The 22,456-nt window shown below is 43.4% G+C and overlaps 1 protein-coding gene across 1 annotated transcript in view; it reads right to left on the reverse strand.

Annotated features, from left to right (window-relative positions):
- WDR19 (WD repeat domain 19) overlaps positions 1-22,456 on the reverse strand; it is a 3,663,919-nt gene that overhangs the window by 1,746,488 nt on the left and 1,894,975 nt on the right. The window contains exon 22 of the mRNA XM_044062937.1: positions 6,192-6,338. Within this exon, the coding sequence (XP_043918872.1) occupies positions 6,192-6,338 (147 nt within the window). The remainder of the gene's footprint in view (positions 1-6,191; positions 6,339-22,456) is intronic.

Raw genomic sequence — 22,456 nt, forward strand, 5'->3', positions numbered from 1 at the left:
CTTCTGACCCTTTTGGTCCTCCAAGTCCGTGTCTTCAGTGAGAGACTCGGGGGAGTCAATGTGCCTCCTTTTGCACGTATGCTTGCGAGGGGCCTCCTCTGGGGGGCTGTCAGAGGAGTCCTCGCAAACAGCAATTTGCTCCGTGGGAGCAACTTGGGGCACAGAAACGGGCTGTCCCAGGGGCCGGATGGTGGAAGCCTGGCCCAGTGCAGAGGGAGCGGGACGGAGCCGGGCAAGTGCCGGGGTCCGAGACCCTCAACAGAGCCCTCTCCACTACATCAAAAGCCAAGGGAGCCGACCTCGATCAAAGGATCCGACAATCGGCTCCCCTCGATCCGAAGAGTGGACGGAGCCGGCGCCAAGCACTCGGATCCGAAGGGCAGTGCGCCCGACACAGACGGCGCCGAAGGAGCACTGATCCCCGGATCCGGCTCGGATCCAGGCTCCGAGATCGGATCCGACGCACTCGAGGGCAGGGTCGGATCCGGTACCAAGTACTATCGGCTCCGACCTCCCCGCTCGGCTGCTCGGCTCCAGTTGCTCCAACCCGGATAGCGGGTCGGAGAAGGAGCAATAGGCTTAAAAGGGTGTTGAGCTCCCGGAGGGGAGGCAAGAGCACTCCCATCTGCATCTGGGCCTGGATGAACCTTCTCATCATCCGGTCCAGATCTGCATCCGAAGGCTATGGGTAGATCTCGACGAGGCTACCGAGGTAGGCCTGGAATGCCTCCTCGATAGCCTCGACGGAGATCGGGTCTCCTCCTCCTCAGGACCCGTGAGAAGCACACAGGGACCGGAGCCGAAGGAGGAGACCGAACCGACAAGGAAGCCGGGGAGAAGCCGCTTGGCTGGCGGGGCGAAACAGAGGTCTCGGCCCGCCAGGTGCCTCTCCTCCGGTCCTTTTTAGATGCATCCCTCTCCTCTCCTGAAGCGGGAGTTTGAGTCCCAGGAGCAGGAGGGGGTGCCACAGGAGGAACAACTGCAGCCGCAGGAGTCCCCGAAGGAGCGGAGGTCGGAGCCGAGTCCGGCGGTAAAAGACCCGCCAAGACCAGCTTGGACCTCCGCTCCCTCAGTGCCCTGGGGTTGAACCCTGCACAAATGGAACAACCAGATGTGAGGTGTTCAACCCCAAGACACTTAACACACCGAGTGTGGCCATCAGCCGGTGAGAGCTTATGGCCACACTCGGAGCATTTTGAAAATATAGACTTAGGCTGTTCAGCCATGGTCTATAAACTAACCTAAAGTTACAGAAAAGTAACTTAAACAATAAAAGAAGCACACAGGCCTCACACACACTCTACGTACCAGCGAGGGGAGGGAATAAAAGTTACTACTGAAAATTAAGTTAAACTAAAAACAGTCAATAATAACAGGAAACCTACAACGTCTCGCGAACGGTCTTGCCAAACAGAGCAGAACCATCAAAGGGGGCGTTCGCAAACGACGCCTTGAAGGGCTCAGAAAAATCGCAGTGGCGGAGCCAGGCCTGACGTCTAGTGACCAGACCTGTCCCCGCAGCTCTAGCGGCGCCCTCCGTAGCATGGGAGAGTAGCCGCATAGAAGTATTTGTGACTGACCTAAGAGTGGCCATTTTGGTGGAGTGCAGAACTCTGTCCTCCTCCGAAATGGACTCAGGGGGGGATGCAGCATACTCCTTAATAAGGTCTCGCTGCATCCGAATAACATGTGCCAAATAGTTCAGCGCCCTTACCGAGAAGGTCGCCGAACTGAACATCCGCTTCCCCAAGCGGTCCATCATCCGAGACTCCTTGCTCGGTGGGTGGACTGAGGGACTCTCCTGAGCCAGTTCCCTCTTTGTGGCCGCCGCCATCAACATGGCATCTACAGGAGGCCCCTTACTCCAATGGGTCCTGTCGGAGGGCGGGCTAAGGATCCTATCAGGTCTTTTGGGAATTGGCTCCACTGTGTCCGGTTCCTTCCACGCCCTGGTGGTAATAAGGTCCACCAGGGGGTCGGCAGGGGGGGACACCTAAGAGGTAGACGGGCCCGTTTCGAATGCCTCCAAGAACACGGACTCGTCCGAGGAAGACTTGGGGGCAGACCACCCCCCCCTAATACGGAGCATTTCCATGATGTCTCCGAAGGAGACATCCTCGGGGGGTGACCGTGGGGAGCCTTCCCCTTAAAGAAACAAAAAATTCTCTGATTTTACACAAGAAAATAGTCTACTTAGCTGAGAGCTATGTATCCACATCTAGTTACCAGCGCGGCAAACAAGATCTGAGGTCATGAGGGTAGAGCAGGGCATTATGGGTGAGGGGAGGAGCTGAGAGCTTGGATCCATAGCTGGATAACCATGCCGGTTCGGATCCGATATCGGATCCATAACCCACAGGTTGCAGACAAATGAATATCCTACTTCAGATCTAAACTTCTCCTCTTCACCCCCAACCACTCGGACCTCCCCAATCAACTTCACCATCTTGTCAAATGATGCCACTGTCATCTTTCCTGACTCTACAACTAAACTGCTAGGAATAACCATTGATAACAATCTCACTTTTGATCAACACATCAATAACACCATCAAAACAGTTAACAAAAAATTAGGATCCTTATACCGTATTAAACCATTTCTCACGCCATCTACCAGAGCTACTATCGCCCACTCCCATCTGATATCTACTCTCTTTTATGCCTCACCTATCTTCACAAACCTTAAGAAGGCTAACCTGAATAAACTAGCAACTTGTTACAACAGCATTGCCCGCTTTGCCACTGGTAACCCTTTCAGAACACATCACTGTCTTAATTTGAAACTTTTAGGCTGGCTAGAACTACAAAACTGTCTTATGATCTCACAACTTACTATTGCCCACAAGATATTGTACCAACCTGATAACACCCCTATACTCTCACAACTTTTAATCCCCTATAACAATCTTACCTCCCTTCGATCCTCTAGTAAACTCATGACTAAATCCATTAAGTCCCACAACTTAGCTGGTGACTCTCTTTTCACTAATACTGTAGGTAAAACATGGAATCTGCTACCCACAGATATAACTCTAACAGCTTCCTTACCTCTCTTCAAACAAAAAATCAAACTGTACTTCCTAAATCACTGGCTTTGTTCATGTAGTACTCCAGACTAACCTTCCTCATTCCCCTTTGCTCTACCTTAACCTTACACTGTACTTAATTGCTAGGTAAATACCTACTTTTTCTCTTGCCCTTTTCACTCCCTTTATGCTCTGACACACTTCTCTTTCTCTCCCCTGTCCTCTCTTCTGTCTTCTTTCCTCTTCTCTCTTCTAGACTATTGTCTCTCACTATTCTCCTATCCTGTATTACTCTTACATTCCTTTCCAGTCTCTTCTTACATTATTTTTATTTCTCTCTGACTAATTGTTGAAGCTTATTTGCATAGCCTTTAGCCTTTTAGTTGCAATGCTTTTCAACTGATCTAGTATTTCTGTGTTGATGTTATTACTAAATTTATATTCTTATTGTACTTTTAATTTTTAAGATTAATATGTCTTATTGTCATGTTTTGTGTGGAGCTTTTCTCCCCAGGCCTCTACTGAAAATGGACATATATCCAGCTAGACTAGCCCGGTCAACAAATGTAAAATAAAATAAAATAAATAAATTATTTTGTTACAGAAAGAAGGAAAAGACCACAATAATCCAGCCTTTTATAGGCCAACAGCAATACTGACTCATGATTATAATACATTTGTAGCTATACTAGCTGAAAGAATGGCAAAATATTACCAAAAGTAATACATCAGAGCAAATGTAGTTTGGTAAAAGGGAGACAAACATTTGACAATATAATGGCAGTAAATGTAATACATTAAGATACTAAATGTTTGCATACGCCATTTGTTTTAATAGGTCTGGATGTGGAGAAAGCATTCAATAGGGTTAACTGGGAATAATTATTGGAATTATTAAAGGAAATGGGCTTTTACCAACTATTTACAACTGATACTGGGCTTATATGAAGGAGTAAGAATGAGAATTAATATACATAGAAAGGTAACTCAAGCATTCCAAATTAAAAGGGGTAGCAGGCAGGGTTGTTCCCACTGTCCATTGCTATTTGCCTTATATTTGGAGCCTAAGGCAATCATCATTAATTATACGCTAAGATGTTACTGTTCAGTAATAACCCACACTTTGTGAGCATTATTGTTTGATGTATCTGGGGGGTATGGATAGCAAAGGAATCTCAGAGGTCATCAAGACAGTGAAAAAGCACTTAAAGAAATGGGAGACAGTGAAGATAGAACTGGACCAGAAAATATCAGCTGGAAAAATGTTTATTGAACATTAACTATTATATTTGCAAGCTTTCATGTATATGGCACCTAAGGAGGAATACAGTGCCATAAAAAGAGGTATCAGGATATTTGTGAGAAGATCAGAGGTCAAGGGTAGCATGAGATTATATGGCAAGTCAAATGGAGCAAGGAGGGTTGGCAGCACCAGACTTGGAAGACCATTTTTTGGCTACTCATATGAGAATAATGTAGTTTTTGCTATACCAAGGATACAAATTTGATTGGAGGAGTTAATACTGGTAACAGAAATCCAATACGGATAAAAAAAATCAGACAGACTCTGGTGGCGTTTAAATGAACCTAAGAACTTTTGATTAAATTAACAGTGATACAATCAAAAGGAGTAGTGGGAGCTTGGTGGGATTTTGAGATAAAACAACTGTTTTTTTAAATAGCGCATTTAAAAAAATTGGACAAAGAAGGAAAAGTAGATAACTTTTTTTTTTGGGGGGGGGCAATTATATCAAGGAGACAAGGCACTAAATTGGGGGGGAGATGCAACAAAAATATGGAGTATAAGATCAAAATGGTTACAGTTTAAAGGATTATTAGCAGTTTTGGAGAGTTACAATAGAGAAAGAGAGAAAAAAAGAGAGACATTAGACCATAACTGGTTCAAATGCTAGTAGAGGCAAGGACAGAAGAGGCAAACAAAACATGATTAGCAAGAAGAATGTATAAAGCATTAAGGGAAAAAAGATGAGAAGGGCAGGCAGAAAATTGTCTGGTCACTAATAAAAAATACTAGGAGAAAGAAGTCTTTATGAAATATAGAAGGAAGTTTGTGGCATCCCTAGGCAAGTAAAAACAGTCTAGGAAATTCCAAATATTTGCCTGGAAATACCTCCACAAATATTTTTATATAAATTAGGGAAAATGTTTCACAAGGTAGATAATAGATGATGAAAATGTTGAAAACAGGTTGAGAGAAGCTGGACCAATATATTTTGGAAATGTGATAGGCTTAAGAAATTCATTATAGACTTGCAGGAGATAACTAATAAAAGCTTGAGAATACAAACACAGAAAAACAAGGGGGACTACCTCCTAAACTATAGGAAGGATAGAACAAAAGATGTAGTATTATTGCTATGGTTAGTATCCAAAAAGGCATCACAAGAAAGTGGAACAAACAGGAAGAACTTACAACAGTAGAAGTGGGGAAGTTGATGCAAAGCCTGCAAAGGCACGAGATTAATTTACATAAATTAGCTCTGGCAAGATGCCTAGTTTTGAGGAAAATTGAGTTTCAAGTGAAATAAGTAAAACTGTAAAATGGTTTATAAAATGGAAAGTCTCAAGTGTTGGATTGAGCCATATATATAAAATTAAAAATTCAAAATAAAAATGTTTGATAGCAATTGCAATGCCCAAATACCAAGAAAAAACATGCTTATCTTGGATAAGTGGTATACAGAATAGCAAATGTAATAAGAAAAAAATAAAAGCAGTCTGTAATAAAGAAAAAGTCTGGAAAATTAAGATTCTGAAGCTATATAAGCAAAAACGAAGGGGGGAGAACCTTAGATTTTTGTAAGGTAGTAATCCACACCTGAATGCTATGGTGGCAAATGACACCTAGGCATCTCCACACGCTCCAGGGCATTATGAGCATATAGTTTTGCTGGCTCAGATCTGACAATATCTCAAAGACCCATTAGTTGGATCAGACAGATGGGATGAACAGGATCTAAGGCAACCCTGGTTAACACATACATACATACATACATACATACTATAAATAAGCAAATTACAAATTACCATGAAGCACTGAAGAATTTGGAACACTTTTTTTCAAGATAACTAAGCAATAGTTCTGCTTTCTTACATCTGGTACAGTGCATGACTTTTATGTTTTAAATGAATAATACATCATACCTTCATACTCTCCAGGATGGCTCCACAATCTTTCTTCAGCAACCTGCTGGGATGTTTGATAGCTTGATTTACTCCTCTTCTAATATCTCCCATTCGAATTGACATTCGAGCAACTCCTGCTAGACAAGCTTCATCATGTTCTTGGTACTGTTGTTAAAGAAACTGGTGTTTATGTTTAATACTTAGTAATAAACAACAGCAACAACTGCTTAAAATTACCTAAAAGCAAGTAGGTTGGCTGTAAGTTTTTTCTTCAACTTCAATATGCATCACTGGTTAAAACAAGTACTGCTATAACTTTAAATGGAGCATATATTTTTGCAAGCAAAATGCAGAATTAACTGAAATAATCCCCAGAAACTGATGGGAAATATATGTACATATAGTGCAATAGGTATATCGTCAGGAAAGTGCATAACAGCAAAGAAACGTACAATGGGAATAACTAACACAGTTGTTAAGATTACCAAATAATCCTTGATAACACATAGGATACTTCAGAACCACACAGCTGAATTATTTGATATTTATACAATTTGTACTATGTTTTCTTTTTTGAAAGTCGTTAGTCCTGCCCCAACAAATTTTGTTCTGTGAATGATTTAAGTTGGCAAAAAGACTTATCTCACACCACTATGGACATTACTGATTTCTGCTATTACTAGCAAACTAATGAATATTCTAAACTAGCAAAATAATCAGTATTCTTTTAAATTCAAGTGAGTTCAGCAATTGGTGACTTCTTATGTTATATTTCTGTTGTTAGAAATTATAAGAACAGGGTTCCTCAAGTATAATTTAATTCCAGTATTGTAAAGAGCTGTTAATTTTCCACTTCTGCATGTTAATCTATTTTGTTACTATCACTGTTCTGTAGATATAAGTACTCTTGATAACAGTTAAGCTGTGAGACAGCCCTTAGCACTAACAGTTATGATCTCCTTTCTATGAGCCCTCCCTTAAAAAACAGCTTTACTGAATTATTGCTTGTGACATAGGGAAAAAAGAAATTACATACTCACCATAATGTTCCATCTATGTTGTCCATTTTCATTCTTCCTCAATTGATGGTTTTGGATCCGACTTGGCCATTGCCAAAACTTGTGACAACCAAAAAACTCTTGAGCTTCTCCCTTACCCATAATGCACCAACCTTAAGTACCTCAGATCTTGTTTGCTGACTTTAGAAAAAAGGAAATATTTATAGTGAAATAGGAAGAAGACTAAATCAGCAGCTCAGTATAAAGGACAGTCATGTCCTGTAAAAAGAAGTTATGTTCTTCCCATAACGTTCCATCTGTGCTATCTTCATTCTTCATTAAACTGTGGGTTTCAGTTCCAACCCTCAGAACTGACTCAGCCATTCCACTATCTTGAAATTCGAAATTTGAGCTCCTCCTCCGTACCCATAAAGCCTCGTTCCCCCAAAATATCTCACATTGCGTTTGCTGCCACTATTTATCCACTGTCTGCTAAGAAACAACTATCTGTCATAAGGAAATGATATAAAAACAGGAACTGTGGTTCCATGAACATATCCTTCAGCTAACTCGAAGTCTTGGACTGGGGGAAGGAGGGGGGGGGAGGTTAATGAAGGGTAAAGATAGACAACACAGGTGGAACGTTATGGTAAGAACATAACTTCTTTATCCGATGTTGTCATCTTCATTCGTTAAGCTGTGGGATACAGTTCCCAGCTACAGAAACTCAGGGTAGCCATCATGGAAGGATACTGTGGAGCACAGCGGAGCCAAAGGCACTCCTATTCCTGGAAATGATGTGCAATTTATAATGAGTAATGAACAGATGAGGATTCGACCATGTAGCAGCTGCACAGATGTCATCAATATATACTCTTGATCAAAAGACTTGAGAAGTTGCCACAGACCTTGTAGAATGAGCTTTAATCTGACCAGGTACAGCGATGTTCTTAGATGAATAAACAAAGGAGACAGTCTTTTAACCATTTCACCAAGGAGGTCTTAGTAATTGCTTTACCTCATTTAGTGTCTGAAAAAGATATAAACAATTGTTCAGATGTCCTGAAAACCTTAGTTCTAAGTAAAAATTTAACTGTCTATACACATCAAGTAAATAGACAGCATATTCTCCCTTATTTTGAAAGTTAATGAAGAAAACAGGAAGATTACTGGAGTGTCTGAATATGGCTTCTGTAGCAACTTTAGGCAAGAAGGATGGGTTGGTGTGTAAGGTTACTATATCTTTGTGAAATACTAAGTACAGGAATTTGGAGGAAAGGGCCTGTAACTCAGAGATTCTTCCTGCTGAAGTATCGGCCACCAGAAAAAGCATCTTCCATGAGAAAAACTTTAAATCTACTGTAGCTGGTGGTTCAAAAGGGGGACGAACCAGAGCCTGCAACATAATGGTCAAATCACATGGGGGAGTAGGATCTTTAACGGGAGGATGAAATAGAAAGGTACCCCTAAAGAAAACTTTACAAAAGTTTTGATGAAGCTAACAATGAAGAATCTCCTCCCAAATGAAAATTGGAAATCCCAACTAAATGAACTTTGAGCGTGGAAAAGCTAGCCCCATCATTAAAAAGGGAAGCCAAAACATAGAACACCACCAGGAAGGGGGCTGAAAAAGGATCAATATGTTTCTGTTGAGCCCATATGGAAAACCTTTTCCACTTACTCTTACAAGTCTTCTGGATGGAGGGTTTATGGGTAGAAATCAAGATCTTCTGGGCAGGGGATGAAAGCCTGGGATGTCTGGGCATCATCAGAATTGGAGAAACCATGTGGTTAGTTTCAGGCCTTGAAGGTCTGGGTGAGGGTGTCCCAATGGGTGAGATAAAAGATCTGGAGCTGGATCTAGTGTCACTGGAGAGCAAATCAGATGAGACCAAAGACAGATAAACCAGACATGTTCAGGCTAAAAGGGAGCAATGAGGATTATCTTCCTCTTCAACCTGAATGCCTACTGCAAAAACTTGGGAATTAGGGGCAATGGGGAAAATGCAAAGAGTACACTGGGAGGCCAAGCATGGACTAGAGCATCCCTTGGTGACTGCCCTGAGGAGGGATCAAGACAAAGTACCTGCTGCATTTTTGTTGAGAGGGGAGGTAAAAAAATAACAGCACGGTTGACCCCATCTTTGGAAGATCATGTTTGCCATGGATTAGTTCACAGACCACTCATGAGGCATTAGTAGGACTCAGCTGAGCCTGCCCGCTAGGATGTTGAACTCTCCCGAAATATGCATTGTCACTAGAAAATGGTTGGTAGAGATCTCCCATCGCTACACTCTCATAGCTTATCGACACAGGGGGTAGACCTGGTTCCTTCTTGTTTGATGATGTACCAGACCACTGACATATTGTTCATTTGTATTGCAATAGTCCCTAGAGGAAGAAAGCTGTGTAGCTCTTGCAATGTCAAAAAAACTGCTGTCATCTCTAGGACACGGACACTGATATGCAAGTTGGTCTCCTGGGGTGTCCACGTGTCTTGAACTATCTAACCCAGAAAATGCCCCCCACCCCATCTGGGAGACATGCGTGGTCAACGTGGCATTTAGAGAAGGAAGAATGAAGGTTCGTCCTTGAGTAATGTCTACAGAGTGAAGCCACCATAGCAGAGATTCTTTGCATACTTGGAAAAGTCTGATGGGAAGGTTTAGAGGATTTCTGTGTAGACACCATTAAACCGCTAACATTCATTGTAAGATTCTCATGTGAAGGTGTGCTGTGAGCAAAATGGGTATCATGGCCACCATAGAATCAAGCTTTCTCAGAATTGAACTTGCTGGGGGATTTGCTATGGTCAGTATTTGTTTGATGTGAAGGCAAAGGCTCAGCACTCAACCCACTGTGAGACACATCCAAGAAATTGTTGTAGCCAGACATGCCCCTATGAAATGCATCACTTGAACTGGGTCCAGCTGGGATTTTTCCAAATTGAGTGTCATGTCAAGGGGTCTATATCAAAAGACCGAAGAGGCGTTTAATCGAACACCTCTTCGTTGACACACAAAGAGTGAATGCACTAAAGCGCGAATGCTGAAAACAGCGATTTCTTTCCCCGGAAAGAAATCACTTGGCCATCCCCATGTGTTTGCCCCTTTACCCACTGTAGTGCGATCTTGGAGTTGGTATATTTAGTTAGAGGGGGTGGGGTGGCACAGCCCCTCACCTTGGGGGGTGTGGGCCCCATGTTGTTATGTTTGAAAGTGTGTGTGTGCATTTGTGCTAGCAATTTCTTTCCCAGGGAAAGAAATTGCTGTTTTGAGCATTCCTGCTTTAGTGTGTTCGCTCTTTATGTGTCGGCGAAGAGGTATTCGATTAAATGCCTCTTTTGTCTTTTGATATAGACCCATGTCAAGATGTGGAGCCAGCTGCAACAGATAATCCCTGGCCTGAAACAGATGATGCCTGGTTGGAACGGTCAAGAGCCAGTCATCCAGATAGGGAAATATCTGAAATCTCTGCAGCCTGAGATGAGCTGCAGCCTGAGATGAGCTGCAGCCACCGCCAAGCATTTGTTGAACACCGTGGAGGCTGTGGTGAGACCAAACGGGAGTGATCTGAACTGAAAATCAAGATACTTTCTGGAGCGGCTGTTCATCTTGATGTGGTAGTACATGTCCTTCAGGTCTATTCAGCCCATCCAGTCATTTATCTTCAGTACAGGTAGGATGGACTGAACTGAGAACATCCTGAACTTTTTTGTTCTTTACCGACTTGTTTACTGATGTCAGGTCCAGAACTGGCCTCAACTCTCCTGTCTTTTTGGGCACCAAGAAGAACCTAGAGTAAACATCCAATCCGACTTGATCGGAGGGACTTGTTGGATGACTCTTTTTCATGGAAATTTTGCAATTTCTAGAGCTGCATCCTCACACTGATTGGGTGGAACATCGGGGAGGAAAGACTATCTTGGTGTCTCTAAAAAGGGAATTGAGTATCCTCTGGAAATGATCCTTTGCACCCATCGGTCAACTGTGATGGCTTCCCAGGCTTTGGGGTGCGAGGAAAAATGCCCCCAACTGTCTTCATAGGAAGGCAGTTGGGCAAGCTTTCAGGGGCACTGAAAGGGTTGGTCCAAGGAGGACTCTCGAGACCCTTGGTTTTGCAGACCGCCTCACCTGTGTTGGTGGCATCTACCATTATGGCTATTTCTCCCTCTGCCTCTGGGGGAAAATTCTCCCTGACAATCCTGAAAAGGACCCTGAGATATCTTGAACCACATCTTTTTACTCTCACGCTGGCTCCTAGAGAAGGACCTTTGTGGGGTAGAAAAACAGATCCCGATGGTAGACAGGGTCTTCACATCTTTCTTACTGTGGGAGAGTGGGTCTTGAACAGTGGGCCCAAACAAGGTTGATTCATCAAAAGGCGCACTTAACAAAGGACGCCTTGAAAGATTCCTCAAAGTCACAAAGCTGCATTCAGGCATGACGCCTTACGGCAAAGTCGGGACTGGCCGCGCTTGAGGAACCCTCTGCTGCATGGGATATCAGCCTAATGGATGCATTAGACAGAGATTGGAGGGTGGCCATTCTTGAGGAGAAAACCCTTCTGATCACTGCAGACATGGACCCTGGGGTAGAGCTAGAGTTCCTTTACCAGATAGTTTAAGATAGTTTAGTACTCTCAAGGAGAAAGTGGCCTAAGCATAAACTCTTTTACCAAATCTGTCCAAACCCTACACTCCCTGTTTGCACTCTTGGGCCAGCTCACTTTTGGTGGCTGCCACAATAACCATGCCATCAACTGTAATACCCTGCATCCAGAAATGTTTGTCCTGGGGAGTACTCAAGATTTTGTCCGCATGCTCGAGGATGGGCTCTACTATGTCCAGTTCCTACCATGCCCTAGAAAACAGCAACTCAATATGTGGATCTGCAAGGGGAGGCACTCGAGATGTAGATGGGCCAGACCCAAAAGCCTTCGGCAGCATTGTTTCCTCAGGGAGGGGATTTTGGGAAGACCACCCGCCTCTTTGGTAGAGGATCACTAAGATGTTTCAGAAGGAGACATCGTCCGGTGGAGATCTTGGGGACCCCACCCCTTCCTTGAAATCAGAGTCAGTGGTGACAGATTCCTCTGGGGAATCAATGTGCCTCCTCCTGCACAGTCTCTTCCAAGGAATCTCCTTGGTTGGATGCTGGGTCTATATGACAGTATCGAATGGACTAAATAGTGAATGCTATTTAGTCGAGCTGATACTGTCGAAATGGCAAAATAGCGAAGTCACAGAACATCGAATTTTTTCCCAGGGAAAAAATTAGGTGGGCCATCTTCGGGACTTTGCCATTTCCTCCACTATGGTGCAATCTCGGAGTTGGTATATTTAAGTAGGGGGGTGTGGGAGGCAAAGCCCCCCACTTAAATTTGTGTTTAAGTTTTTTTTTTTTTTTTTTTTTTTTTTTTTTTTATGGAGCATGGAAAAAATTAATTGTTCCATTTGTTCGATAAGATATTATCGGTACGATGAAGCAGCATTCGCTATTTTCATCGTATGATAATATAATATAGATGCAGGATGCTCCTGGGAGGTGTCAGAAGATCTCTGGGGGTCCACAGATAGAACAGTCTGAAGGCTTCTTGGGACCAGCTGCTCATGCGGTAGAAGAGAGGCCTCTAAGACAGATACAGTGAGGACAGGGAGAGGTTCTGCAGGGGTAAGAACCGAGGGCCTCCCAGAGTGTGAGAAGACCCACTCCACTACTTCAAAGGCAGAAGGACTCTGAACACCCGAGGGCAATCCTCCCAAGGCTGAAGCTACTAGAGCGGAAATCCCTTGGGGCCCACTGAGTCTCCCACTCTGAAGGGGGAGTTGGAGCTGAGCTGTTGAACAATGAAGTTCTGAGGGGAAGAGAAAGCACCAAAAACTTCGGAGTCAAAGTCATCTCTCCCTGGAACTGACATCGAGGCTACGGCTCCAAGACACACACTGAATGGACACCATCAGCACCGACAGCATTGTGGTGATAGAGGCGAAGATGTGATCACTATCGGCTCTGATACCTCGGTTCCCAGGACCAACAGAACCGATGACTTTGAAATGGAGGGTCAGATCAGAGAAGGAGCCACAGGATGGAATTGGGAAAGCCTCATGGATCCAGAGGTGGATGGAGCAAGCAAAATCCCCATCTGAATCTGTGCTTCTAGAAATTGCCTCAACAATCTACCAATGTCCTTATCTGATAGACTCAGGGAAGACCTGATGGAGGAGGATGTGGGAGGAGGATGTGGAAGCAGGTCTGGAGGTCCTTTTTGGAGAAGTCTCCCAAAGCGGAGATCTTTTGAGCTGAAATGCTCGGCCCCGAACTAGGAACCGAGGTCCAGGTCGGAGAGGCAACAGTCGGAACCAAAGACTGGGAGAATGCTTTCTTGTTTCCTGGGTCTCTTTGTGCTTTCTAGAGGTGGTTTGAGCCCCTGAAGAAGAAGGAACAGTAAAAGTGGTGGAAGAAGGCAGTAACCCATTGATAATCAACTTGGTTCAGTGATCCATCAAAGCTCACAAGTGGAAGCCTGCACAGACTGAACAATCACTGTTTAAATGAGAAGCCCCAAACAACAACGCAATCCCTGTGGGCATCAAACAAGGGAATTTTGTGCCCACAGGAAGTGCACTTCTTGAACCCTAAGGGCTTATCATCCCTGTCCGACTTAGATTTGAACATAAAGAAAAAGCAAGAGAAGGAAAGAAAGGAAAATGGCTATGGTGGACAAGAAACACAATTTACGATTACAATTCTACTACAGAAAAGCTGAAGAAGGTAGGGAGAGAGGTAACAGATGAGAAAGAGAATTTTTTACATTAAAGTCACTACGAAAAAAATGCACTCAAAAGGAGGAGCTCAAGAGCACCGAAACCTCGCTGCTTGCTCGACGAGTGGCAAACAAGATCTGAGGTACTCTGGGGGAAAGAGGCATTATGGGTAGGGAGGAGAAGCTCGAGCTTCAAATCTCAAGCTAGTGAAATGGCAGAGTTGGTTCCATGGGTCAGAACTGAAACCCACAGGTTAATGAACAAATGAAGATGACAATATCAGATCTACTCATTGTTCCAGAAGGTTACACAGGATTGGGGCTGTTGAGTGGGGAGATGAGGAAGAATAAAAATAAACAACACAGATGGAACATTATGACGAGTACATAATTTCTTTATTTGATCCTGCCAATTTTCATTCTATCCTGAACTGATGGGACAGTTCCCAGCTATCTAAAATCCAGGGTGGACTCAAGAAAGGATATTCCTGAGCACCAATGAACCAAATGGTGCTCTACCTCTAGACACTAGATCCAGTTTGTAATGGGTAATAAAGGTACGGGGAGTAGCCCAAGTTGCTGCTTCACATACATCATGCATGAACATTCTGGACTGAAACACTGAACAGGTGGCCATAGATCTAGTTGAATGTGCTCATAGTGTTTTTGGAAGAATAATAGCCAATTTGATATAAACAAATGGAATACAATCATTTAGCCACCTAGATGATGCAACTTTGGAAACTGGTTTTCCCTATTTTACTTCTACAAATGAAACAAACAATTGGTCAGTTTTTCTGAAATATTTTGTTCTATGTATGTAAAAACGTAATTGCCTGTGGAGATCCAATAATTGTAACATGTATTCAACTTTGTTAGCAAATTTAGGAAATAATACTGATAAATTAATGCACTGAATGATATTAGACTCTGACACCACCTTAGGAAGAAAGGTTGCATTAGTCTGTAATGTAACCCTATCCTTAGGAAAAATCAAGTATGGTGGTTTAGAGGACAATGTCGGAATCTCAACTTCATCTGGTAGAGGTAATAGCTACCAGAAAAGTTGTTTTCCAAGAAAGGTATTTCAGTTCACATGTAACTTCTGGTTCAAAGGGGGACTGAGTTAGAGCTGTAGTACCAGATTCAGGTCCCATGGTGAAGTAGGATCTTTAAAAGAAGGTCTGAGAAGAAGAGTGCCTTTCATGAAGGCTTTGCTCAGTTTTGTCAGATGCTACAGTAGAATCATCAAAACCAATGTGAAAATTTGATATCGCTGCTAAATGAACTTTAACTGTACAAGGACTACCTCCTTCTTTAAAAAGATGTGTCAGAAATTCAAGTATTAGAGCTGAAAAGGGATCAATTTTATTTTGATGAGCCCAGTAAACAAACCTCTTTCATTTGCTGGAATACAGCTTTCTGGTAGATGGTTTATGGGAAGATAAAAGTATCTGACGGACAGGAGAAGACAGCATAGGTTATCTGGCTATTAATGGAAGTGGAGAAGTTAGGCAGTCAGCCTGAGATTGGTTATGTCTGGATGAATCATGCCTGCTGGCTGAGACAGGAGGTCTGGAGCCAGGTCCAGAATCCAAGTGAGGACAAAGGAAGGGATACCAAATCTGTCAAGGTCAGTAAGGTGCAATGAGGATGAGTTTGCTCTTCAACATGGTAGCTTTCTGTAGGAAATTGTAAATCAATGCGATTGGTGGACAGGCATAAAATAGACCAGGGGACCAATCGTCAAGTACAGCATCCCTCAGTGATTCCCCCAGAGGAAGGGATTAGGATAAAGTAGCTGCTGCATTTGTTGTTTAGGGGCGAGGTGAAAAGATCGCAGCAAAGCTGCCTCCACTGAAAGAAAATCATTTCCGTCATGTTTCTGTTGAGGACAAATTCATTGGGTCAAAAAAGCACCTGCTCAGTTTGTCTGCTATCAGAATGGATTCCCCCAGAATGTGCATTGCTATGAGAAAGCGGTTGGATGCGATTGTCAGTTGCCACAGTCTGACAACTTTTCGACACAAGGGGTAGGATTTGATCCCTCTTTGTTTGATGTTGTACCAAACTACTACTGACAAATTGTCTGTTTGTAATGCAACAATCCCTAAGGGGAGAGTATCCAGGACAGTCTGCAATGTTAAAAGCACTGCTCTCATTTGTAGGACATTGATATGCAAGTTGGCCTCTTTGGTGACCAAGTGACCTGGACTATTTCCTCAGAAAATGCCCCACCCCACCCTATCTGGGAAGTGTCCATGGTCACTATGTCTTTGGGCTGATAGTGAATAAATGGATGGCCTTGTAGAACCTGATCTGTCTGAATCCACCACCTGAGATCTCTCTTGTATGTCTGAGTGATTAGTATCTGACAAGACATGGGTTGGAAAAGTACCAACCATTGTGTGGCTAGCATCCACTGAAAAATTATCATGCAAAATCTGGCTAAAGGTGCTAGTGTTATTGCTGCTGCCATTGATCCCAGAGCTTGCAGGACCAGGTGGGCTGAAACCTTGGTACTGCAGATTATTTTTCTGACCTGGAATCGTATGGTCTGAACTCTTGAGAACAGCAGTGAAACTGTGGCTGACTTTGTGTTGAGGATTGATCCTATGAATTCTAAAGTCTGAGTTGGTTCTAGTTGGGACTTTTCGTAGTTTATTGTTATTCCCAGAAGAGACAATTTCTGGAGAACCTGGTCTCTTGCCCTTATCAACTGATGCCTGGTCAGAGCAGAAATGAGCCAGTAGCCTAGATATGGAAAAACTCAGAATCCTTGTGGTCTCAAGTGAGCTAATACTACTGCCATGCACTTGGTAAACACCCTGGGGTCTGCATTGTATTGGCAGTGACTGGCTCCGAGCCAGAAGCGTAAATACCTTCTGGATCGTCTGTTCATCTTTATATGATAGTATGCATGCTGAAGGTCTATTGAGCATATCCAGTCGTCCTTGTCCAGGAATGAAAGAATGGACTGAACCATGACCATCTGAAACTTCATTCGTCGAACAGACTTGTTTAAGATACTGAGATCCAAAACTGATCTCCCCTCCCCTGTTTTCTTGGACACTAAAAAGAAGCTTGAGTAAGTTCTGGATTTTATCTGGTCTGGTGGGACCTCTTGGATGACTCTTTTTTCTAGCAGCGTTTGAATTTGAATTGCTGCTTGTTCCCTCTGACTGGGTGGAACATCAGGGAGTTTTCTTGAGTTTGGAGGAGGAAAAAAAGGTATTATGTAGCCTCTAGAAATAATTCTCTGCACCCAAGTATTATTTGTTAATTCTAGCAAGGTTCTCTGGTGCAGGAATAAGTTATGTACCTACCATAACGTTCCATGTTAGTTGTCTTCTTCTCGCCTTCTTTCTTGCTGGATGGGTTCAGAGCCAATCCTCGGCTCCGTCTCGGCCTTCTACTAAAGCTCAAGAGCTATTTACTGGCTCAAGGCTTCCCCATATCCCACAATGCTAGGCGACAGATACCCAGATCTCGTTTGGTAGAGCTAACACCATAGAGACACCTGTCCCCACTACAAGGTTTACCTACAGTGCTAAAAACAAAGGAGGCCGTAACCTAGAAAAGAGTCAACCAGAGGAAGAAGGCCTCAAAGGGGATTCTTCTCGGTCTGTCCAGGCTAGGGGGATGGAGGGTGGGACGCAAGAAAGAAGGCAAGAAGAAGACAACTAACATGGAACGTTATGGTAGGTACATAACTTCTTAATGTTAAGTTGTCTATCTCGCGGGGCAGCGTCCCTAGTACCTTAGCCCTGGGTGGCTCATCGGAACAGACTCTTGAGCACAGTGGAACCAAAATCAGCTCGACTCCTGGAGGCCATATCCAACTTGCAATGTGAAATGAAAGTATGAGGAGTGGCCCATGTGGCTGCAGCACAAATAGATTCCATTGGAAGCCTTGCCTGAAAAGCTACCGACGTAGCTAATGCTCTGGTGGAATGAGCTTTTGGTTTTGTAGGGAGTTCGTTATGTCTCAGTTGGTAAATCAAAGTAATAATAGAGGCCAACCACCTGGATAAGGTTACTTTAGAAACTGGCAGGCCCTGCTTGCCCTCAGCATAGGACAGGAAGAGTTGGTCCGATTTTCTTGTTTGTTTAGTCCTATCCAAATAAAAACGTAATTGCCTGTGAACGTCCAAATAGTGCAACTTTTGTTCAGCTCTGTTCGAATAGTTAGGAAAAAAGACAGGAAGATCAATAACCTGATTCAGATTTGTCTCGGAAGGTATTTTGGGTAAAAAGGAAGGATTAGTCCTGAGTGAAACTATCTTTGTGAAAAACAAGATAAGGAGGACGAATACAGAGGGCTTGAAGTTCCGACACTCTTCTAGCTGAGGTGATGGCTACTAAGAAGAGAGTCTTCCAGGAGAGTAATTTTAAGGAACAGGAAGCCACAGGTTCAAAAGGAGGGAGAATCAATGAAGTTAATATCAGGTTCAAATCCCACGGAGGCGGGGGATCTTTAACCGGGGCCTAAGTAAAATCGTCCCTTTAAGAAAAGCTTTACAAAGTTTGTGGGACATGATGCTGGTCTCTGACAGGCCAGAGTGGAAATTAGCGATAGCAGCCAACTGGACTCTAATGGTGGCAGATGAAGAACCTGCTCGAAAAAGTTCTGCCAAAAAATCTAGAACATTATGGGCAGGGGCTGTAAAGGGGTCTACATTTCTAGCCTCTGCCCAGAAGGAGAAACGTTTCCACTTACTAGCATAAGTCTTTCTGGTAGTAGATTTGTGCGAAGAAAGGATGATTTCACGCATTGGAATATACAGATATATATATATATATATATATATATATATATATATATAAAACAAGAACAAACTATAAGACTAAGTAAAAGTAGCTAATAAGGCCTAACACTACCCTAAAGGGTGGGGTGGGGGGGGGAAGAAACTCTGAAACAACAAAAAAAAACAAGTTTCTAAGTGGGATCTCAAGGGGTACACAATCTAATTAAACTAAGAGGGAAGATTATCAATAAATAAGAGAATATTGACAGTAAAAATACAAGAAAAGATTTATACGACCTGGAGCCGGTAAAATTGCAACCTCGTAGCTGAAGCGGCAAACGAGATCTGGGTATCTGTCTCCTAGCATTGTGGGATATGGGGAAGCCTTGAGCTGGTAAATAGCTCTCGAGCTTTAGTAGAAGGCCGATTCGGAGCCGAGGATCGGCTCCGAACCCATCCAGCAAGAATGAAGGCGAGATAGACAACTTAACATTAAACATCTCCCAAATATCTCCAGAGGTGGGCAATTGGGCCTCCTTTCAGAAGCGTTGGTAGTGTCTGTCAAAGAAAGATTTGCTGGACCCCTGCTTTTGCAAGCCACCTCTGATGCAGGGGTGTCATCATCCATTAGAGTTCCCTCCTCAGCCTCTGGGGGAACTTCCTCCATGTTTGTCTTGGAATGGACCCTGGACATCTTTTGTTCACCTCATTGATTCCTAGAAAAGGATCTTTGAGGGCTTGAAAAATGTATGCCCACAGCAGACAGGGTCTTGCAATCCTTTTTACACCTGGGTAGTGTGTCCTTCATCTTGGGACCAAACAAAGACGTGCTGTCAAAGGGTGCACTGATCAGCGAGGACTTGAAGGGCTCCGGAAAATCACACAAGCACATCCAGGCATGCCTACTGATGGAAATGCCAGAACCCACTGTCCTTGAGGTTCCTTATGCTACATGCAAAACCATCCTCAGGCAGGAATTAGAAATGTACTGCAGGGTAGCCAACTGAGAAGTCACAGAAGATTAACTTCTTCAGAAACAGCTCATGAGGGGGTAGTCAACAATTCCTTAATCAAATCTCTGCGAAGTCTTGTAAAGTGTGCCAAATAATTCAGAGATCTTAAAGCGAAGGTTGCTGAAGCATAGACACGTTTCCTAAATCTGTCCATTGCCTGACACTCCCTGTTAGGGGGGTGGACAGTGGAACTCTCCTCAGCAAGTTCCATTTTTGTGGCCACCTCTATGACTATGGCATCAACGGGCACCCCTATTCTCCAAAAGTGCTTGTCCACGGGTGGTGCCATAATCTTAAATGGTCTCAGAGGTATAGATTCAATGGTGTCGGATTCCTTCCACTCCGTCTGAGAGATCAAGCCAGGAGGTAGATGGGCCAGTACCAAAGGCCTCCAGGAATATGGACTCCTCAGACAAAGGGGTGCTGGGCATCCATCCACCTCTTGGTTAAGGATTTCAAGGATGTCACCAAATGAGACATCTTTGAGAAGTGACTGTGGGGACCCTTCACCTTCATCGAAATCTACATATTCTGTGATGGATTACTCTGATGAGTTTAAGTGCTTCCTCTTGCATGTCTTCTTAGGGACCTCCTCCATGGGATGATCTGGAGAAATATCAGAAGAAAAAACAAGATTCTCTGTGAGGAAAGATGTGGTCAAGGTACTGAGTGTACATGTGGAAAGATTTGGTTAAGACTCTGAATGCTGAGATATCAGAGTTGAAGATCTAGGATCTGAGGGGATTGATCAATCCATTCTGTCAAGGCAGAGAAAACTCTCTTCACAACCTCAAAAGCAGATTGCTCTGGAGAATGGGAAGACCTTGAATCCAAGAAGGCAAGCTTCTGGAGCGTGGCTCTCCCCTGCTGCAAATGTAAAATCCCAGAAGTGGAAGCTGGAGTCCATCTGTCCAATGCCAATGATCTGAGGCACACAGACAGCTCCAAAAGCCTCACAGTTGACTGCAACACCTCAGATCCTACATGGAAGCTTTGGCTGTGAGAGCTCTCCAGATCTGAGGGGATCAGTGTGGTCAGAGTAAGCTTAGGATCCGAGGATACAGCAATCCTTAGATCCATGCCAGATGGATCTGGGCAGGTAGGATCCATAGACTCTGAGCCCACTGAAGGAGTCAGAGGAGAATCTTGTAGTGGGGGTGTAGTATGGGAATGGACCTCCTGACACTGTGGAGTAGGAGCTGAGGGGGATACCCATCTGACCCTGTGCTTAGAGGATTTTTCTCACCATTCTTTCCACATCTTCTGTAAGGCTCCTGGAAGAATGAGCAGACAAGACTGAAGGAGACCTGGGTCTTTCCAGAAAGGGGTAGGGTACCCTAGAGGGTACCAGATCCACTGAGGCTGAGTATTTAGTCCATGGTAGTACAATACATTTAGATGGACTAGCAATAGCCGGATCCAAAGAAGATTGTCTTGGATCCATCAACTTTTGTTTCTTTGTATCTGAGAGCATTGGAACAGACAATTTCCGTGTTTTCAAATCTGAGGTTCAAGTTGGATCTCTCTTAAACCTTTTTCAGAAAGACTCTGAATCTGAAGATGAAGGCTCCAAAGACCCTGTTTTTATGTTAGATTTTAATTTGGGAGACTTGTATCCAGATATAGTCTCATCAAAAGAAGAGGGTAAGAGTCCGTTCAAGATTAATTTATTTTTGCGTTCAACCAGAGCCCTGGCATTGAACGCATGACATATTGAACAGTCCTCCTGTAAATGAAGAGGCCCTAAACAATGCACACACATAAGGTGTGCACATCCGATAACAGAATCTTATGTCCTCATTTTGAACATTTTTAAAGCCTGCAGGCCCTCTCTCCACCACATTCAAAAAATATCAATACTAAAAGTTTAACTAACTTAACTTTTAACTTTTGGGGGGGGGGCAGGAAAAGGAGAGAAAAAGAAACTATCAACAATGGTAGAAAGAACTATAATTACTATAGGTTAGCAGAAAAAAGAATACTAATGATAGTGTTCAAGAAATACTTAAAACAGTAATAGTAGTATAGGACAGGTAAGGGAAAAAACTAACGCTAAAGATTTTAAAGTTTTAAGAAAAAAATAGAAATTTAGATTAATTTTATAACAAATGCTCAAGACTGACTGATTACCACATCTTTCGCTGACAGTGGCAAACAAGATCTGAGGTACTTAGGGTTGGTGCATTATGGGTAAGGAAGAAGCTCGAAATGTATTTGGCCACCACAAGCTTTAGCAATGGTCAAGTTGGATCAGAACCCATCAGTTGAGGATAGAATGAAAACTGACATCAGATCTTACAATTATATAAAGGTCAACAAGCTACATTAACAAGTTGACATTTATAAACATTATACATCACATCTACTCTTCTAAACAACATAATCAACCCAACAGTACATAATAGGTTCATAGGTTCATACTAGGCTATCTGCCCAAGGGCATTTATAAGCCTAGCCCATAGTTATGTGGCTTTCGCCACCCCTTTAGTTTGAATAAAAACTATGCCTATCATTTTTCTGTGCCTCTGTCAAGCAGTGACACTGAAGTAATCCCTGGGGTATATCTGCGATCTCCCATCCATTGGTCAAGATTCCTCTTGAACAAGGCCAGCGAGGTGCTCTGCCTCACATGTACCGGGATTTTGTTCCACAGCATAGGGAGTCTCTGGGTGATGAATCTGTCCCTCCAGCACGTTCTATTTATAACCGTGTCAAGGTTTAAGTCTCCCGCCCTTGTGGTTCTGAGGGATCTAGATTTT

Source organism: Protopterus annectens, chromosome 2.part1 (assembly GCF_019279795.1).
Source record: "Protopterus annectens isolate FY-2018-M chromosome 2.part1, PAN1.0, whole genome shotgun sequence".
NCBI lineage: Eukaryota > Metazoa > Chordata > Ceratodontiformes > Protopteridae > Protopterus > Protopterus annectens.